The 19,137-nt window shown below is 33.1% G+C and overlaps 1 protein-coding gene across 11 annotated transcripts in view; it reads right to left on the bottom strand.

Annotated features, from left to right (window-relative positions):
- Positions 1 to 19,137, bottom strand: part of Heatr5a (HEAT repeat containing 5A) — a 122,895-nt gene that overhangs the window by 22,989 nt on the left and 80,769 nt on the right. For 6 of the 11 annotated variants that reach the window (XM_048798702.1, XM_048798710.1, XM_048798701.1 and 3 more), the window contains 7 exons: positions 17,368 to 17,394; positions 15,020 to 15,158; positions 11,015 to 11,194; positions 7,768 to 8,007; positions 5,657 to 5,838; positions 4,203 to 4,271; positions 1,842 to 2,021 (listed from right to left, as the gene is read on the bottom strand). In XM_048798702.1, the coding sequence (XP_048654659.1) occupies positions 1,842 to 2,021; positions 4,203 to 4,271; positions 5,657 to 5,838; positions 7,768 to 8,007; positions 11,015 to 11,194; positions 15,020 to 15,158; positions 17,368 to 17,394 (1,017 nt within the window). The remainder of the gene's footprint in view (positions 1 to 1,841; positions 2,022 to 4,202; positions 4,272 to 5,656; positions 5,839 to 7,767; positions 8,008 to 11,014; positions 11,195 to 15,019; positions 15,159 to 17,367; positions 17,395 to 19,137) is intronic. The other 5 variants (XM_048798707.1, XM_015491718.2, XM_015491726.2 and 2 more) reach the window with 3 other exon arrangements.

Here is a 19,137-nt window from a genome sequence, read left to right as displayed (position 1 = left end):
TACTGAAAATGTTTTCATTAAAATTCATTTACATAAATGGATTTAACATGGTCCACAGAATGGTAAACAATTAACATTGTACATAACATATATAATATGTACTGTCCCTTTACCGGCAACACTAAAAAAAATCTGAAAAATATAAGTTCATGATAAACTAATCTAGTGGCAAAACTGACTTAACTCATGTATAATGTCTAGATAGAATGTAGTACAAATACAAAAAATTGTAATATAGATATACTAATATGTTTGATTATAGAGTCTATGGCATTGCCCCAGACTTCTCAGATGGAGACATAGAATATATACCATAATAGTTTTTTAAAATCCTCCAAATTCTGAATTCCAGATATATCTGGCTCCAAGGATTTTAGATGAAGAATTATGGGCTTCAGTTTCATAGAATGTGGGTTAGTCTTTATTTTACTGAGGAAAGAATAAGAGGAGTTAATGGGCTTAATCAAGAGCCCACAGACTTAAATTATTATAAATAACACCAATGAGCAAAGACTTCTTTCTGTTTTTTTTTTTTCTTTTTTTTTTGGTATTGGGGATTGAACCCACTGAGCTACATTCCCAACCCTTTCTATTTTTTACTTTTGGGCAGGGTCTCAACAAGTTGCTTAGGGCCTCATTAAGTTGCTGAAGGTGGCCTCAAACTTGTGATCCTTCTGCCTTAGCCTCCTGGTCTGCTGGGATTACAGGCGTGTGCCACTGTGCCTACTCCAAAGACTTATTTATAAAATAGGTTACAAAATTTGTTTTCTCTAGGAAAATCATATGCTTTCAAAGCATAAAGAGTTGACTGTTAAAGACAATTAGATCCAGTTACTAAATGTAGGCACAACTACTTCCTAACCAAAGTCTTGTCAACAGTAAATGACGACAAACATTGAGAGTCTATAACGTTAAGGCTTAAAATAGCACTATTGGAGGAAACCCTTTTGTACAGTTGGCTAATTTTCTGAGTTGCAATCTGATTTCATATATTCATCAAAATGATACATAAACCAAGACTAGCCATGTTTGATAACTATTCAAGCTGGCTTATATGTATATTCATTATACTATTCTGTCTGCTTTTGTATATGTTAAAATTTCCATAGTAAACTAACAAATGATATAACTTTGCTCCTGATTAGAAATTAAATAAATATAAAGTAAACATATTATTATAAGATTCCTTTATTCTTAAAAATGAGTGACTGCTACTTAGTATCTGAATGTCATTCTATGAAACAGCATTAACAAACATTAAAGTATGTGTTATAGAGTTGACAGAACATACAAGCAGTTGCATATATTCAAGAACTGACTTCAATAAAAGTTTATTTTCATTGACTATTAGGACCTTTCTCTGGTTCATAATTGTTCCTGCTTAAAGCAGCAGACAATGAGGACTCTTTTTTCTGTGTGGTGGATCAAACCCCCCTTGTACATGTTAGGTAAGAGTACTATTACTGAATTTTGATCAACATGTTAATTAACATATAAGTAAATGTCATGTTGGAAGTCTTTTTTTTTTACAGTTAACTTTTTTTTTTTTTTGGTACTGGGGATAGAACTAAGGGGTCCTTTACAACTGAGCCATATCCCTAGCCCTTTTAATTTTTTATTTTGACATAGGGTCTTGCTAAGTTGCTTAGAGACTCATTAAATTGCTGAGGCTGGCCTCAATCTTGTAATCCTCCTGCTTCAGTCTTTCAAATTCCTGGGATTACAGGTGTGCACCACCATGCCTGGAGATTTACTGTTTCATAAAAGTTAATTTCAGTTGATATCCTAAGGTGTTTATTAATAAATTCCAAAATTCCAGTTACAAATTAAAAAGTACTAACCTCTGCCCAGGCTTTTAAAACAGCTAAGATCTCCATGGTAGAAGCACTTTCATTATATAAGTGACTTAGAGCTTCTTTTCCAGCCTGTATTTTTGTTAATGATGAAACCAGCAACTGATGAACTCTTCGGAGATCACTAAGGTCACTTACAACTCCACTTGCTATCCAGGCACTGCAAACCTGGTTTTTGAGAAAATCAAAAGTTAGATTTAAAAATAAATATTTCTCTTGTGAGTTTAGCAGAGCTCAATGGCATATCAGGAATCTAGTCACTGAAACCATCTTGTCATTGATATACCCAATAGAATACAGCTGGTAACAGTGATCAAAGTCAGCACTTCAAAAGGGAAGGAAGTGTAAGCAAGGAAATCAGTGCAACTTAATAAACAAAAGTGCTACTTCGTAAATAAATTGAGAATTTTAGATGTTACTAGTTTGGAAAAATGAAATTATGAAATCATGTCTTAATGTTTGGATTAACATTTTTAATTAAATCTTAATCTTGACTACTTCATCTCTGTATTTAAAACTAGACATTGTGTGGTACTGTAACTTGATTAAAAGATAAAGTACTTAACATACAAAACTCCAATGAAGAACTTTTTGGGTTGCCGTGGATTGAACCCAAGGCCTTATACATGCTTGACAAATGCTCTACCAGAGTTACATCCCAAGACTCCAATGAATTTTGATTCTTTTGATGAAAATGTATTTTTTAATACTTATTTTTTAGTTGCAATTGGACACAATACCTTTATTTTATTTATTTTTATGTGGTGCTGAGGACTGAACCCAGGGCCTTGCAAACGCTAGGCGGGCACTCTACCACTGAGGAACAACCGCAACCCTGTATTTTTAATTTTAAAAACAAAATTTATTCATAATTCTGCAATGCAGAAACTTTACTAAATTATCAGGTGTTGTCTATGTTTTTTTTCCAGGTATCATGGCACTTCTCTTTTTCTAGAGGAAATTCATTTGCTCCCCTCCATACACAGGTGGTCCCTGACTTATAATGGTTCAACCTAATGTTTTTTTGACTTTACAATGATACAAAGGTGATATGTATGCATCAGCAGAAACTGTACTTTGAATTTTGACCTTTTCCTGGGCTAGTGATATGCACAACACTAGCCCTCATGATGCTGGGTAGCAGCAGGGAGCCATAGCTCCTAGTCAGTTTCACAGTAGTGAGATTTACTCTGTAAATCAACTGGCACTCTACATCTATGATATTTGGTAGGCTAGGTATGTTAAATACATATTCTATTTACGGTATTTCAGCTTATGTTTATCAATATGCAAACCCACTGGAAGTTGAGGAGCGTCTGTATTACTTTTTGTCTCATTTCACAGAAGATTTCAAGTAGTTTATAATAAGAACACATATAATTAAGTGATGACAAATTAGAGACTCAGTACAATATTTTGTACAGTTCTCTGAATATTGAAGGCACTCAAAGTTTTGTAAATACAATCTGTAAAAGAAAGCTGAGGCACTAGGGTGCAGTTCAAAGTTAGAGTGTGTGCTCAGGTAGCATGCTTGAGGCCCTGGGTTCAATCCCCAGCACCTGATTAAAAATTAGATTTAGAAAAAAGATTAGAAAGAACTGACTAAAATTAGGTTTTTCCATTATGTTTATAATTAATTTATTCATGACAGTCCTGCTTTTAATTATTTTATGTCAAGTGTTTGACAATCTACTCCAAGAAGTTTTTAAGACTGTGTATTATATGGCTCTTAGACATATCAAAAAAAAGTTCAGCCTCATTTGAAATACCAATTCAATCTCTTATGAGATACCCTTTTTACTCTATCATGTAGATAGAAAAAAGGCTAAGGGTGTAACTTAGTGGTAGAGAGCTTGCCTAGCATGCGCCAGGGTGTGGATTCAATTCAATTCCCAGGACCCTTCCCCCAGTTCCCTCAAAAAAGGACCTATGCAGAAGATCATAATATTTTTAAAAATTTAATCTCTCATTTATAATTTTCTAAAACATTTTTATAACTTTATTATTATTATTTTTTATGTGGTGCTGAGGATTAAACCCAGGGCCTCACACATGCACTCTACCACTGAACCACAACCCTAGCCCAGAACATCATAATATTATAGCACTATTTATAACAGCAAAAGACCAAAAACCCTATATGTCCATCAATATAAAACTGTTTAAATAAATTATGACATATTCATAGATAGGGTTACCATGCAATTATAAAAAAGGAAAAGGAAGTTCTCTAAACTTAAGAAAAGAAAAATGGTAAGTTGAGATCAATGAGAAGATAACCATGGCTTCAATCACTAACTGAACTGTTTCCTAAGACCATTTTTAAGCTGTGTCTTTTAAACCATTTACCTGACATGCTTTGGCAGTCACATCGGGTGGTGTCTCTGAAGTGAAGGCTGGTCTAAGTGCTGCTCCTACCTGAAGAGAAATTATATGACAAATCAAACATCAATAAGAGAGCACAAGTTCTCCTTTTTAATCTGATTTTAAAATCATGTATTTTTAATAGGTATTATGGCACCTGTTGGTTTCGCCTGCTCTGCATATTTCCCCTTATTTTTAGATAATGGGATTCCTGTTTTTCCTTAGGGGAACTATTTCTCCCCTACCTCGTAGTCCATGTGCTCCAGGGACCCACACTGGTATACTGAAAGCTCTTAAGACTTTTGTTGGGAGTACTGGAAAAGAAGTACTGTCTCTTTAAAAGAACTTGGGTACTGAGAGAGCAATCATTTTTCCCCCCTTCTCATGACCTGTGCTTTTTATTACCTTTTTAGTCTTAGAACCAACCTTTTCATTTATCAATATCCCATCACTTTAAGCTATCTTAGATATAGTATTCCTGCAATTCAGAACAATGAGTTCTGAATTGCAAAAGAGGATTTATTTTTTGCACTTGAGAGTCATCTTAATCTCACTTAGAAAGACAAATCTCAGAATAAAGCCATGCAGAAGACAGTGGAGCCAACTAAAAGATTCCTGACAATAATTTTCCTTTTTCTGCCTAAATGAGTTGTAATTGTATTTCTAATACTTATAATTTTTAAAAAGATAAAAATATAAGAACTCCCTTCAATTAAGCTGAATTATAATATTTTAGTCTAATATGACAGTTGTATGTAACTTCAATTCCTTCTTTTTGCTCTCTCCCTAAGTATGCACTAGCATTACTTACTGGGAAAAAGGGATAAGATTATTTACCAACTAGTGAATTGCTCTGGTCTCCTTAATTGCTAGTTATCACAACTTGCCTCTAAATCATAATGAGAGACATGCTTGGATGAATGCTGTTAGAGGATTATAAGACGGATAAGGATTTTGTTATCTTCCTTTCTTTTTCTAGCTTTTATAATGTACCAGTCAAACACAATCAGTTAAAAAAAATTATAATTTTTTTTTAAAAAAGGATGTTAAGTATCACATTCTATTTATTCTAGGAGTAATGATTTAATGTAATCTGGATATTTGGTGTTATATTACTTATTCAGACATTTTGTATACGATTTCATTTCTGAAATCCTCCACTCCCTCAAATTAGCAAGGTTTTAATTATGAAAATTAATCCTTAAAGTTATAAAATACCTATTTTATGTACCATTTTGCTTGTACTTGAAACTTTATAAACTAATAGCTGTCAGATTTCTTCCACAAATGTATGTATTTTCTACATGGTGATGATACTGGTGATATGTTAGAAGAGAAATATCCTCACTTATATAATTTGAAAGGTACATGCCAAATAGTTGTATACACATTTTATTGTTGTTTTTAATTTAAAAATTTTTCTAAGAGAAAATGCTTACATTGGCTTGATACTGTTCTAGAATCACATGACCTGGAAACTCTGGTTCTGGAACAGTTGCAAATCGCCGAATAACAACTAATAGTGTTTCAAGGCCAGAAAGACGGAGTTGATCACTGTGATCTGTGGCAGCCATAAAAGCCATGCGAATTAAGTCAGCAAGATGTAACACCAAAAAGTCATCTACAAGATTAAAAAATGCCTTATTAAGAAATAGAATACATTGGAACTAAGATTTATGATGTGATAATTTCTCTTCCTTAAATTCATAGGATTGGGCTGGGGTTGTGGCTCAACGGCAGAGCGCTTGCCTAGCATGTATGAGGCCCTGGGTTCGATCCTCAGCACCACATGAAAATAAATAAATAAAATAAAGGTACTGTGTCCAACTACAACTAAAAAATAAATACTTAAAAAAAAATTCATAGGATAGACTTTCTTTTTCGGTAGTTCTGATTTGATTTACTGTTTTGTTTTACTCTGCAACAAATAGAGACTTTAAAGCTGAATTTAATATGCTCAAATGCATACACACAAAACTACTTCAAACCAAATAATTAAATACAGTTATTAAAAAACCAAAAGCAGAATTAGCATCCTTTAAAAGAATGCTAATAGTCTCAATAAATATTTTGTTCAGACTTTCTGATAAAAGTACATTACTTTGTATTTAGGAGACCTTGGGCTTTGATTAATTAAGCAGTAATTTATTCTTTTTATATCAAATTGAAGCCAAGGGCCTTAATGTTGCTTTAAAAAAAGCTTTGTGGCTGTGCATGGTGGCACATGCCTGTAATCCCAGTGACTTGGGAGGCTGAGGCAGGAGGGTTACAAGTTCAAGCAGCCTCAGCAAATTAAGTTACTTAGTGAGACCCTGTCTCAAAACAAAAATTAAAAAGAACTGGGAATGTAGCTCAGTGATAAAGTGCCCCTGGGTTCAACCCCTAATACAAACAACAATAAAAAAAAGCTTTGTGTGACTCTACATGCACCAGATTATCTTATTTTACATATCTTGCTAAATACACAAATCATGGGAATATTAAAAAAATCTCTAGCTATAGAAATGATAAAATTCCTCTTATGACTACAAAACATCCTTTGGTACAAAAGTTTGGGGGGAGGCATTAGAAAATTATTTAGATGTTCCAATAATATTTCTGAACACAGCTAACTTTTACCCAGAATATATCTGAGACTAATTCAAAGAACAAAGTTATAGCTCACATTGGAGAAATGTAGTCAGTGTTAACTACTATTCCATTCTATTATTTTATTTATTTTTGTGGTGCTAGGGATTGAACTCAGGGCCTTTCTCATGCTACATAAGCATTCTCCCACTGAGTCACATCCCCAAGACCTCACTAATATTTTGTTTGGGAGCACAGGAATCAGTAAATATCTATGACATAATAATTCTACACGGATAAATATCTTGCACAATGCTCATCCCAAATAAAGATCTTAAAAGATGCTTGCTTAAAAATAATTAAATCAGAGATGTCTAATTCATACTCAAGTGGTGACAGCAACATTCTGCTTTGTAATTCTTTTGTCTGATAAAGAATATTACTAGGTTACTCATAAAAGTGCATTGTGACTTTGAATAATTATATGCTTACATGAATTCTAAAAATCAGACACCAAACCATGAACACATACACATTTGTAGGTAAAAATAAAACTGAACAAAGTCAAAATGGTCTTGCAATTAGGCTTAATTTACACTGGTTCAAATATTTTTAGGTAATATTCATGACACTGAAATAAACTATAAGCAAAATTGTTAAGAGTTACAATTCAGAAAATTCATTTTGGGAACTAGCCAACACACCTTACTTCCCAAGAATATGATCATTCTCTATAAACTTAACTCATTGCATGTACAGTCAAAAATGAATGCAAATTTAAGAAGCTTATCATGAAAAATGTATTTAAACATTAAAAAAGGTACTAACCGGTAGCTTACATAAATACTGTAATCAAACTTCATACCTGATTTGGAAGGATAAAAATAATCTTTTGGCTTTATTGTTAAAATATATATGAAAACCATAAGCAGGCAGCATTTCTATGTGTATCTCTTTGTCTTTACATCACTATGCCACTTACTTCTTGAATCCCTTTTTTTCATTTCTTGTGCTAAAGCAATGTCAAAATGTGCACTGTTTGCATTCTCACACTGGTTAATTATCCTACAGACACATTCAGCAGCAAAGACTCTAGTAGCCCATCGGGGATTGGTAAAAGGATGGGGTTTTTCATCACTTCTGGTGGTCAGGACTGAGGCATCATCAAGCTTATGACCTTCTTCCTCTTGCATCGTATCCACACAAGTTATAGTTGCAAAATCTTTTATCAAGGGAAAATACACAGGATTACAATCAATTGGAAGGTATATATTTTAAAAATTTTCATTTGTTCTTTTTAGTTATACATGACAGCAGAATGTATTTTGACCTATTATTCATACATGGAGTATAAATTTCCACTCTTGTGGTTGTATATGATGTGGAGTTACACTGGTCATGTATTCATATATGAACACAGGAAAAAATGTCCGATTCATTCTGTCTTTCCAATTCCCAACTTCCCTCCCTTCCCTTCATTTCCCTTTGTCTAAACCAAAGTACTTCTATTCCCTGCACCCCTTCTTGTGTGTTAGTATCTGCTTATCAGAGAGAATATTTGGCTTTTGGCTTTTTGAGATTGGCTTATTTCACTTAGCATGATAGTCTCCAGTTCCATCCATTTACTGGGAAATGCCATAATTTAATTTTTCTTTATGGCTGAGTGATATTCTATTGTATATATACAAAAGGTATATATATATATATATATAATATATATATTAATTTTTTTATTAGTTGCTCAAAACATTACAATGATCTAGACATATCATACAAGTGGGGTACGTATTTGATTCAAGTGGGGTACGTATTTTTTTAAGAGAGAGAGAGGGAGAGGGAGAGAGAGAGAGAGAGAGAGAGAGAGAGAGAGAATTTTTAATATTTATTTTTAGTTTTCGGCGGACACAACATCTTTATTTATATGTGGTGCTGAGGATCGATCCCAGGCCGCATGCATGCCAGGCGAGTGTGCTACCGCTTGAGCCACATCCCCAGCCCCACAAAAGGTATATTTTTAGAGAACACAAAAAATGAGTTCAAATGCACACTAGAATTACTATTAATCAAGCATACACTTAAAAAAAATCATTTGGTACCGGGGATTGAGCCAAGGGGTCCTTTACCACTTAGCTACATTCCCAAACCTTTATTTTTAAATTTTGTGATAGGTCTTGCCAAGATGCTGAGGCTGGTCTTGAATTGTCAATCTCCAAAGCTGATGGTATTAAAGGTGTGTGCCACCATGGATAGCAAGCATATACCTTTATAATAACATCGAATAACTATGTCTAATAAGTAGTAGATAACAGTGATGTCTAAAGGAAATGCTATGAGAGCTGATAATCAAGTTGTTAAAATATACTCAAAGTGAAAAACCAAGTATAATACTAGATGATGCAGTAATTATCAACCCCAAGCCCACAGATGATTAAACTAAAGGAAGCTAAAAATTCTATAGTAGAGAGTATGAGTGGGGTCTACTGCAGAGCTGTTTTTTAAAAATATTTTTTTAGTTGTAGATGGGCACAATACCTTTATTTATTTATTTTTATGTGGCGCTGAGGATCGAACCCAGTGCCTTACACATGCTAAGCAAGCGCTCTACCATTGAGCTACTTCTTTACAAAGTTTTAACCAAAGCGAGAATTTTTCCACTGCCATAGATGTTAGCATGTGATTTAAAGTCTTTCTGATATTATGGCACTATCTCTGATCTGCTGCAATCCCTCAAATATTTATTACATGTACCCAGTCCCTTGAGCTCTTTTAACATTGGGTCTTTTTATTTATTTATTTATTTTATGTGGTGCTGAGGATCGAACCCAGTGCCTCGCAAGTGCTAGGCAAGTGATCTACCACTGAGCCACAACCCCAGCCCCTACAACACTGGGTCTTTGAATGAACTTAAAGATGTTATCTTAAATACACTAAAAACTATCTTAAAATATTTTTGTTACTAGAGACCCTCTGCTGTCATTATCTCAAAGTTATGCTTATGGCTGGAGCCATACTCAAGTATTGCTTCTTATTTACTGTTAAATTCAACTTAAAATGGAATTAACGCTATCAAACAAACCATCTTGCTCTTCTAAACTATCTTACATGTCAATATTTTTTGGTGTTAAGATAGTAAAGATATCACTAATCAAGTTATGGCAAAGCTATCTTATGACTAAGAAATCAATAGACTGAAAGGTGTTTTCAGGGAGTATAAATGTAAAAATTTTAAAAAGGTGAGACACCAAAAAAAAAATGACCAGTCTAAATGTGCACATATACTTTTTTTTTTTCTAAAGGAAAAGTCCTTGTTAATTCTCAAGTAGTGAGGATAGAAGAGAGCAAGAAAACATGCAGAGCTATGGTTGAAAGAACAGGTATAAATTACCGGAAGAGATGAAGAGAGAATACAAAAAAATTCCAGGAATCATATGGCATCCTTTTCCTTTCAAATAATTCAGAGATCAGAACCACATTAAATTATAACATTTATATAACTAAATTGGGCTCTAATGAAACCTAGTGGAAAATTTATGGATTTTAAAGTTATGTAGGCTTAGGCTTGAATTTGTATCATCGGGCAAGGTACTTACCTCTCTAAGCTTTCCTCTTCTGCAAAAAGGAATAATACTGTCTATTCATAGGATGAGTTAAAGGATTAAATCAGATAGAATATATACAGTTCCTGGAATAGAACTGGTTTCTACCTTTTTTCTTCTTCTCATGTATTTCCTCTCTTTAAGTATATACACTTTAAAGAATCAAGTGTACATTCTTATAATTGTCTTGTATTAGCAAAGACATTAGGGGAATAACATTTTATAATACTATTTTAAATTAACATTAGTAAATATGGAGGAATTAGTTTGCTTGCTAAGTTTTCTATTATGTTGATTTGCTGCAAACCCTCAAATATTTATTACATGTACCAAAAAAATAATGGATCCATTATAAGTTAGGTATTTCCTATTATAAATAATGACTCTACTTTTTAACTGTTTGATACAAGAATGTTAAGACAATAAAAACAGAAAAAAAAGCAGCCTTAAAATTTATACTGTTCAAATTACAGAGAATTCTAAAACATTACAGCAGAATCTTCAGTTTAAGAAAGCAATGACTAGACAACTGTAATTCAAGTAGAAAAAACTAATGAATGGTCAGTGGCAAATAACTTTCTATAGTTTTTACTTTCAATTTTATCATTTCATGTGGTAATTACCAGTACTTACCAGCTGATGCAGCAAGTACTTCTTTACAAAGTTTTAACCAAAGAGAGAGTTTTTCCACCGCCATAGATGTTAGCATGTGATTTAAAGTCTCTCTGATATCATGGCACAATCTCTGATCTGTCTCTTTGTCTAGTAAAGCCAATAATGCCCCTTCAAGGCCCATTTCTCCAATGTTAGCATCTGACAAGAAGAAAACCGATGATCTAAGTAATACAGAAAACAAAACTGCCATATGAGAAGTACACACATTCAGTAGTTATTAAATATTACTACATAAATATATTTTAAAGAACTACTGTGCCTTAATCTACTGAGATTGAGTTTAGTTCATAACTGAATTTTGAGATTATTTATGAACCTGTATATTTTTATGTAATGTCACTGAATGATAAGTCTTTAGTAAGAGTTATTAATATTTCTTTTTTTTTTTAAATATTTATTCTTTAGTTTTTGGCAGATACAACATCTTTGTTTGTATGTGGTTCTGAGGATCGAACTCGGGCCGCACGCATGCCAGGCGAGCGCGCTACCGCTTGAGCCACATCCCCAGCCCAATATTTCTTTTTAAACTAGGTAAATATCACCCAATTAAAGTTCAACACAGCACATATTATTTTATTTTTTCTCTAAAGTTAATTTCAAATCAATAAACATAATCAGTGACTTTCCTCATCTTGGTATAAAGGCTCTAAATTTTTCAACATGAGAATACAAAGTAAATAAAAAACAATAATTGTAGGAAAATTAATTACTACAGCTAAGCTATTATGAACTATCAACCAACATAAATCACTATACAATATTCTTACGTAAAGTAACAAATCATTTCTAAGAAGAAATATAAGGCTTGATTTATCATCTATTGTCTTTAGTCCTGAAAATGTCCCAAATAAATATTCTCTTGAACATTTAATTCATCTAGAACTTATGAAATAATTTAGATGCTAAAGATCATGTTAGCCTGTTTTTTTCAAAAATTTTTTAGTTGTTGATAGACCTTTATTTTATTTATTTATATGCGGTGCTGAGAATCGAACCCAGTGCCTCACACAAGTCAGGCAAGTACGCTACCACTGAGCTACAGTCCCAGCCCTATGCTAGACTGTTTTAAAAGTGGAATTAGTTTTTAAAATCAGAAGGAGATGATAGGAATATTTCAGATTAGGAGTCTAAAAGTATGTCTAATAGCTGGACCTGTTGGTGCACATCTATAATCCCAGCCATTGGAGAGGTTGAAGTAAGAGGACCACATGTTTGAGGCCAGCTCCAGCAATTTAGAGAGATCCTGTCTCAAAATAAAACATAAAAAAAGGGGCCAGAATGTAGCTTGGTGGTAGAACATCCCTGGGTTCAATCCTCAGTAATACACACACATACACACACACACACATTTAACAGCTAATGTATCACATGAGTAATGACTGGATCCTAGATTTGGTTGGGGGGAAAAGGATAGGTAGGAGTCACAAAGGACATTTTTGTGATAATGGGAGAAATCTGAAGACTATAAGTCTATGATGCTATTAAATCAATGTTTTCTTATGTATATAAATGGGGTTTGGTTATGTGAAAGAAATGTCCTTGGGAAATGCAAATTAAAGTATTTAGAATTGAATTGTCACGTCTGCAGACTGCTTTGAAATGACTTGGGAAAACATATGTGTGTTGGGCTGGGGTTGTGGCTCAGTGGTAGAGTGCTTGCCTAGCATGTGTGAGGCACTGGGTTCAATCCTAAGCACCACATTAAAACAAAACAAAACAAAATAAAGTTATTTAAAAACCTTTGTGTTTATAGACAGAGAACTAAAATAAGTATTATTAAAAAATAATGGGGCTGGGGATGTGGCTCAAGCGGTAGCGCGCTCGCCTGGCATGCTTGCGGACCGGGTTCGATCCTCAGCACCACATACAAACAAAGATGTTGTGTCCGCCAATAACTAAAAGAAATAAATATTTAAAAAAAAATATTAAAAAAAAAAAAAGTGTTACAAAAAAGTAATGAATCTATGTGTTCACTATATGGTTCTTTCAACTTTTCTATGGGTCTGAAAAATTAAAATATTTAAAAAAAGATTAACACAATTAATTATTTACTATAATTTTAATCAGATAGCTAATTTAACATTTCTAGGAACATGTACTACTAGCATGTTTATATGATTAGAGCCTAAAGCAACAGAAAATACAAAATGAATGTCCCATTGGGGAAAACATCTGACACTGTTAGATTAAAATTTCTCTGGTTAAAGCTAACAACCATGAATATAGTTTGAATAGTTTTCAAATGAATTCTGCAACCCTATTTGATGAATAATGTTATCAGTTCAGTCATGCTGACTAATTCAAGTGATCACAAAAGTTTTAATATGATAATAAAACTGCAATTTAAAGAATAGACAGACTATTGAGGGGCTGAGGCTGTAGCTCAGTGGTAGAGCGCTTGCTTTGCACATGTGAGGCACTGGGTTGGATCCTCAGCACCATAAAAAAATAAATAAAGATACTGTGTCCGTCTACAACAAAAAAATATTAAAAAAAATAAAGAATAGACTATTGAAAGTTGAGCTGGGGTTGTGGCTCAGCGGTAGAGCACTAGCCTGGTGCGTGCAAGGCCCTGGGTTTGATTCTCAGCACCACATAAAAATAAATAAGTAGAAATAAAGGCATTTTGTACAACTAAAAGAAATGAATATTTAAAAAAACCAGACTATTGAAAGTAAAATACATTATGGAGCTGAAAGCTTTAAGATATTGGATAGCTTTGTGAAGGCTTTGTGACTTTCTAAAAGTATGACAGTATTTTGGAAACTATGCATATGTATATGTGAGACATTATTACTATTTTTGCAGGCTAATAGTTTCTTTGAATTTACATGCAAGTTAGAACATTTTTTTTCTTTCTTTTGGTACTGGAGATTAAACCTAGGGGCATTTAACCACTGAACCACATCCCCATTTCCCACCTCCTTCCCTTTTTAAAATTTTGAGTTAAGGTCTCACTAAGTTGCTCAGGGTCTTGCTAAGTTGTGGGGCTGGCTTTGAATTTATGATTCTCCTGCCTCAGCCTCCCAAGCTGCTGGATTATGGGTGTGAACTACTGCACTTGGTGTTAAGAAATCTTTTGGATTGGGTGTGGTGGCACACGCCTGTAATCCCAGCAGCTGGGAAGGCTGAGGCAGGAATATCACAAGTTCAAAGCCAGCCTCAACAAAAGCAAGGTGCTAAGCAACTTGGTGAGACCCTGTCTCTAAATGAAATACAAAATAGGGCCAGGGATGTGGCTCAGTGGTTCAGTGCCCCTGGGTACAATCCCTGATACAAAAAAAAAAAAAAAAAAAGTCTTTTTAAATTTAGCTCTAAGATGTAGAAGGGGCATAAAAACACTTTAACTTTTAGCAGACTCACCTAAAATGTTTTATTAAAATGAGATTTTGGCAAAGGGAATTATGTATGATAAATTACTTAAAGGCTAAATTCAATTAGTTGACTGATATGAAAAAACTTGCTGTAAACCAATGACTTGCAAACTTCACTACTAACACAGGGATTATAAAAACTTTTGACTATAAAAATACAGATTGCTGGGCTTTATTCCCAGATTTATGGTTCAGGAGGTCAGGGATATTTCTAATAAGTTCTCAGGTGAGGTGAATGTTGCTGGTTAAGGGGCTTCGGTCTGAGAACCATTGCTCTAAATCAAGGGATGAAATGATAATTGTTAGTGATTCTTTCTTTTTATTTTTATTTAGTTGTAGATGGACACAATACCTTTATTTTATTTATTTATTTTTATGTGGTGCTAAGGATCAAACCCATGCCTCACACGTGCCAAGCAAGCACTCAACCACTGAGCCATAACCCCAGACCTAGTCATTCTTTCTTGCAGTAGGTTTAAAACATACTATGTAGTAATTTAAGTTTTTGTTAAAAAGACTCAGGTATATAATGAAAATTTAAGGTTAAAACAATAATTTAAGCTAGACATATGTTGATAAAAAGAATTACCTGGGGTCAACTTTTCTCTGCTATCCTTAGCAAGCATAACAGCATGTTCTGAAACTTCAGATGCTTCTCTCTGTACAAGCTGACGTAAACAAGCCAGAACTGCTCTTCTCAATAACAAGTAGGGACTACAAAGATTTACCTGAAAAATATCATTTGGGGAATGAAAGAGCTACAGTTCTTTGTGGCATTCAGTAAATCCAACAGATATTCATTCATTGGATTTCTTTCTGATCACAATTTATTAAATACACAGAAAGTTCTTAAAACTACTTTAGTATATATTTATGATCATGAAACTTAGAAAAACCTTAAGGAATAATGCACACACTAGATTATGCACTATTCATAAGTAAATCCAAGCAAAAGCCTCTTAACCAGTGTTAGAAGACAGTTTATTTGAATAAGAATAGTTTTGAGAGATTAAAGAAACAATTTAAAGGATTTATACAATTATAACTATCATAATGAGTTATGACTCTCTAAGAAATGTATAAAAATTTAGCAATATAGCATATTGGTTAAATTGGAAGGTCTAAAGTAAAACTGTTTCAGTTTGAGTACTAGATCCACAACATTTTTAGCTGGGTGATCTGGGGCAAGTTATTTAACCTCTCTGTACCTTACTTTCCTTATTTATAACACTCTCCCATCTCATAAGGATGTTGTGAAATTAACACAAAGTAACATGCAAAGTGCTTACCATAGAACCCGACAAATGTAATGCTCAATAAATATTAGTTATTATTAATGTAGTTTCTAACAAGTTATTCTGTAGTTATTTTATTTAGAAAACATATAGAGTAAGTAAATGCATTCTCAAATAAAGGCAGAAATTTTACTTAGAAAACATTCACCAAAAATACAGAACAGCAAATTACATGTATATATACATAAATGTACATATATATGCATACTTATATGTAGATATACATATATATATAAATATATTTTAGAGCTACAATGTAATAAATAGGTTGTATTTACTTATGGCAAATGATAAACTTAGTGATATAACTTAAATAATCAATTACAAGTCAGAGGTTTCTGGATGCAAATTCCCATGATTTCACAAGTGAAATAAAATCTAGAGATTTAAATTTATTTTGTTCTAACACAGAAAGTAAAGATAAGCTTGGTGTGATCTATCGTATTTTTTTGTTGTTTTGTTTTGTATTGGGTTTTGAACCTAGGGTCTTGCACATGCTAGGATACATTCCACCGTTTGAACTACACATCTAAGCCAGTATGTATCTTACAGTGATTTTCAAAGCAAATTTTGAGAAATAATGGTATAATTCTGACAGTGCTCTTATGGTGACTTGGCATATGCAAAAAAAAAACAGAACTGAAGTAGAAGTTTTGTAAACAGCAGAGGCTAAATTCTGAGAGAGTGGGAGTGAGAGAAGGAGAGAGAGAGGTGGAGGGAGGGAGGGAGAGGGGGAGAGAATGGATGAGGAAGTGGTTGAGAAAGGTTGAAGCAGCTACTTTTCAATGTATAAGAAGAAATGTCATTCAAAGAGAGTGTAATATTAAATTTTCTCATAAGCCAGAAACCAGGAAAAGTTAACATATCATGAATGAAACATGTGGGTGAGAACTTTTTAGTAAATGTTCTATTTTACCCCTAAGCCATATCACAAATTCAAAAATGGAGAGAGCAATGTCATTCACAAAAGTCTCAAGGTAATATCATTCCAGTCAAGTTTACGAACTTCTGTTGTTTAAAACGAGTATAGAAGATAACAAAGAAGTTAAAATATAAAAAGATCAAGTTTATTCATGCCCAAGATTACTGCTATATTTAACAACGACAAAACACACTCTGCAAGACAATTATAAATGAATCTACTAGTTATTTTAATTGAAGTTTTACAAGCATATAATACAAGGCAGGTGCTTCTAAAAAAGCATGCTTAGAAGCACTCTGTTTGGTAGAAAAAAGATTAAAGACTGTCACACAAAGCAAAATGGGAGGCTTAATATCTCCATGTCATTCTCCAGCATTTAAATTGGAAGAAGAATAGAGTAGGTTAAGGCAAACAAAGCAGGCAAAACACAGAAATTAAATAAAACTGTAACTACAATTCCTTTCTGATGAATATATTAAATCAAAAAGATGCAAAATTCAGTATAAGATATGGGTGCATCAGCTGGAGAAGGTTAGGAAGGATTTGCTTACATTGGTATTAAATAAACACCATGTAACATGCTATACATACAGGACTATGCATCAATGATTAGCTTAAGCACAGGGATGCAGAGGAAAACAAGAACATCTACAAACAAAAACGCCACAAACAGCACTGCAAACCTCAAAAAAAGTTAGGAATCAAGGGTCAGGGACCTACCAACACAGAATTATCCAACAAGATCTCCTGTACAAAAACAAATGACAGACCAGTCATGACAAAACCAAAAGATAAACACTAGGATGAGTTGACAACAGTCAGCTAAGCATTAAAATATAAATGTTGATACAGTGATTGTTTAAATTGGCTTAGCTTCAATTTAAAAATGTGGCACAAATACTTTAATTTCTAAGATAATATAAAATATGAATTAAGATCGTGAAAAGAGTCAATAAAAATTCTAGATGTAAAGATATAAAATACACAATAATTTTAAGTTGTATATTTGAGAAATCAGGTTTTATTTTGGAATCCAATTACACCTCAGTATTAAAACCAGATTAAGTAGACATGTCTGTGAGAGGAGTGATCTGGACTGCATTCACATGAGCAGGTGTCCAGCAACAGACAAAGTTAATGGTTTACTTCATCATAAGTTAATTATAGATAGTTTTTACTCTTGGAAGCCAAGTTTTTAAAACAGAGTACTAGAATTGCTGGTGTAGCTAAGGCCAAGTTGCAAATGCAAGTTAAACAGCATGCAGTTAGAAGAAAACCTTTACAGGATTCTTGCCTAATGATAAATGCAATTTCCTTACTTGAGAGAACACTTTAAAATATAATAAATCCAACCTAATTTAGAATTACTAACCAAAATATCAAGACACAAAATTAATTGCACTGTAGTGATAGTAATTTTTGAATATCTTTTTGAATAGATTTTTTAAAGCAGTTTGAAGATTCACAGCAACACTGAATGAAAAGTAGAGTTCTCATACACACCTTATCCACTTTGAATATGATTTCTATGTAAGCAACAATACCACTTTACAGCTTTAATACTGTGAATAACACGAATAAGATTAATAACAGCTTTACTGCAGATTTTCTCAAATGCTCAAGGTATTAAAAAAAATCTCACAGCATAATAGTCTCTATTAACTTTTTTTTTGGTCTGGGAAATGGAAAAAAGCTAATGTGTTTGATTGGATCTTATTCACCATGAATTAATGAAAGTCTTACTCTTCATTTCTCAATAAGCATTAATCAATAAGTGAATTCTTGCTCAAATAAAGGAGAAAATTTAAAAGGTCATTACTGAATATTTTCTACTATACTTCAATAACCAAAAAAAGAGAGTATCACTATATTTAGATGGAAAGTAAACATAAAATCAATTTACAAAGGAGTAAAAATTTTCTTAATGTTTTTTTTTTGGTGGTGTTGGGGATTGAACCCAAGGCCTCATGCATGCTAGGCAAATGCTATACCACTAAGCTAAACCCCCATCCCCTAATAGAAACATTTTCAATAATAATTTTGATTCCTCAAATATGAAAAGTAATATTCCAAGAGAAAAGTCGTAAGTGTTAAAAGTAAAAATCATTTTTTTGTAAATGCTATTTTTCCTAATACACAATTGACTCAGATCTAAGAAATGCAGGAACAGAAGTTTCTGTCAAAAAAAGAGTCAGGTCTTCTTTTTTAAGTGTAGTATACAAAATATATCAATAATTAATACAATATACATTTAAGACATACGTCAAGACAGAAAAAAAATTAATAGTATGAAGTGCTAATTAAATGCCCAGACCTGTGCCTTTAAATGGAGCATCTTGCATAATCCACATGTTTAACAGATTAAGAATTTAGGAGGTTATGGGACTTCCCTACAGCCACAAAGTTAGGAGGTGACAGAGACATGATCTAGCCATAAATTATACAGCAAAGACAATTTTAAATAATAAAACAATGATTGGATGAGGAGTC

Source organism: Marmota marmota, unplaced genomic scaffold, assembly GCF_001458135.2.
Source record: "Marmota marmota marmota unplaced genomic scaffold, marMar, whole genome shotgun sequence".
Classification (NCBI taxonomy): Eukaryota; Metazoa; Chordata; class Mammalia; order Rodentia; family Sciuridae; genus Marmota; species Marmota marmota.
This window is presented reverse-complemented; position numbering and strand designations above follow the sequence as displayed.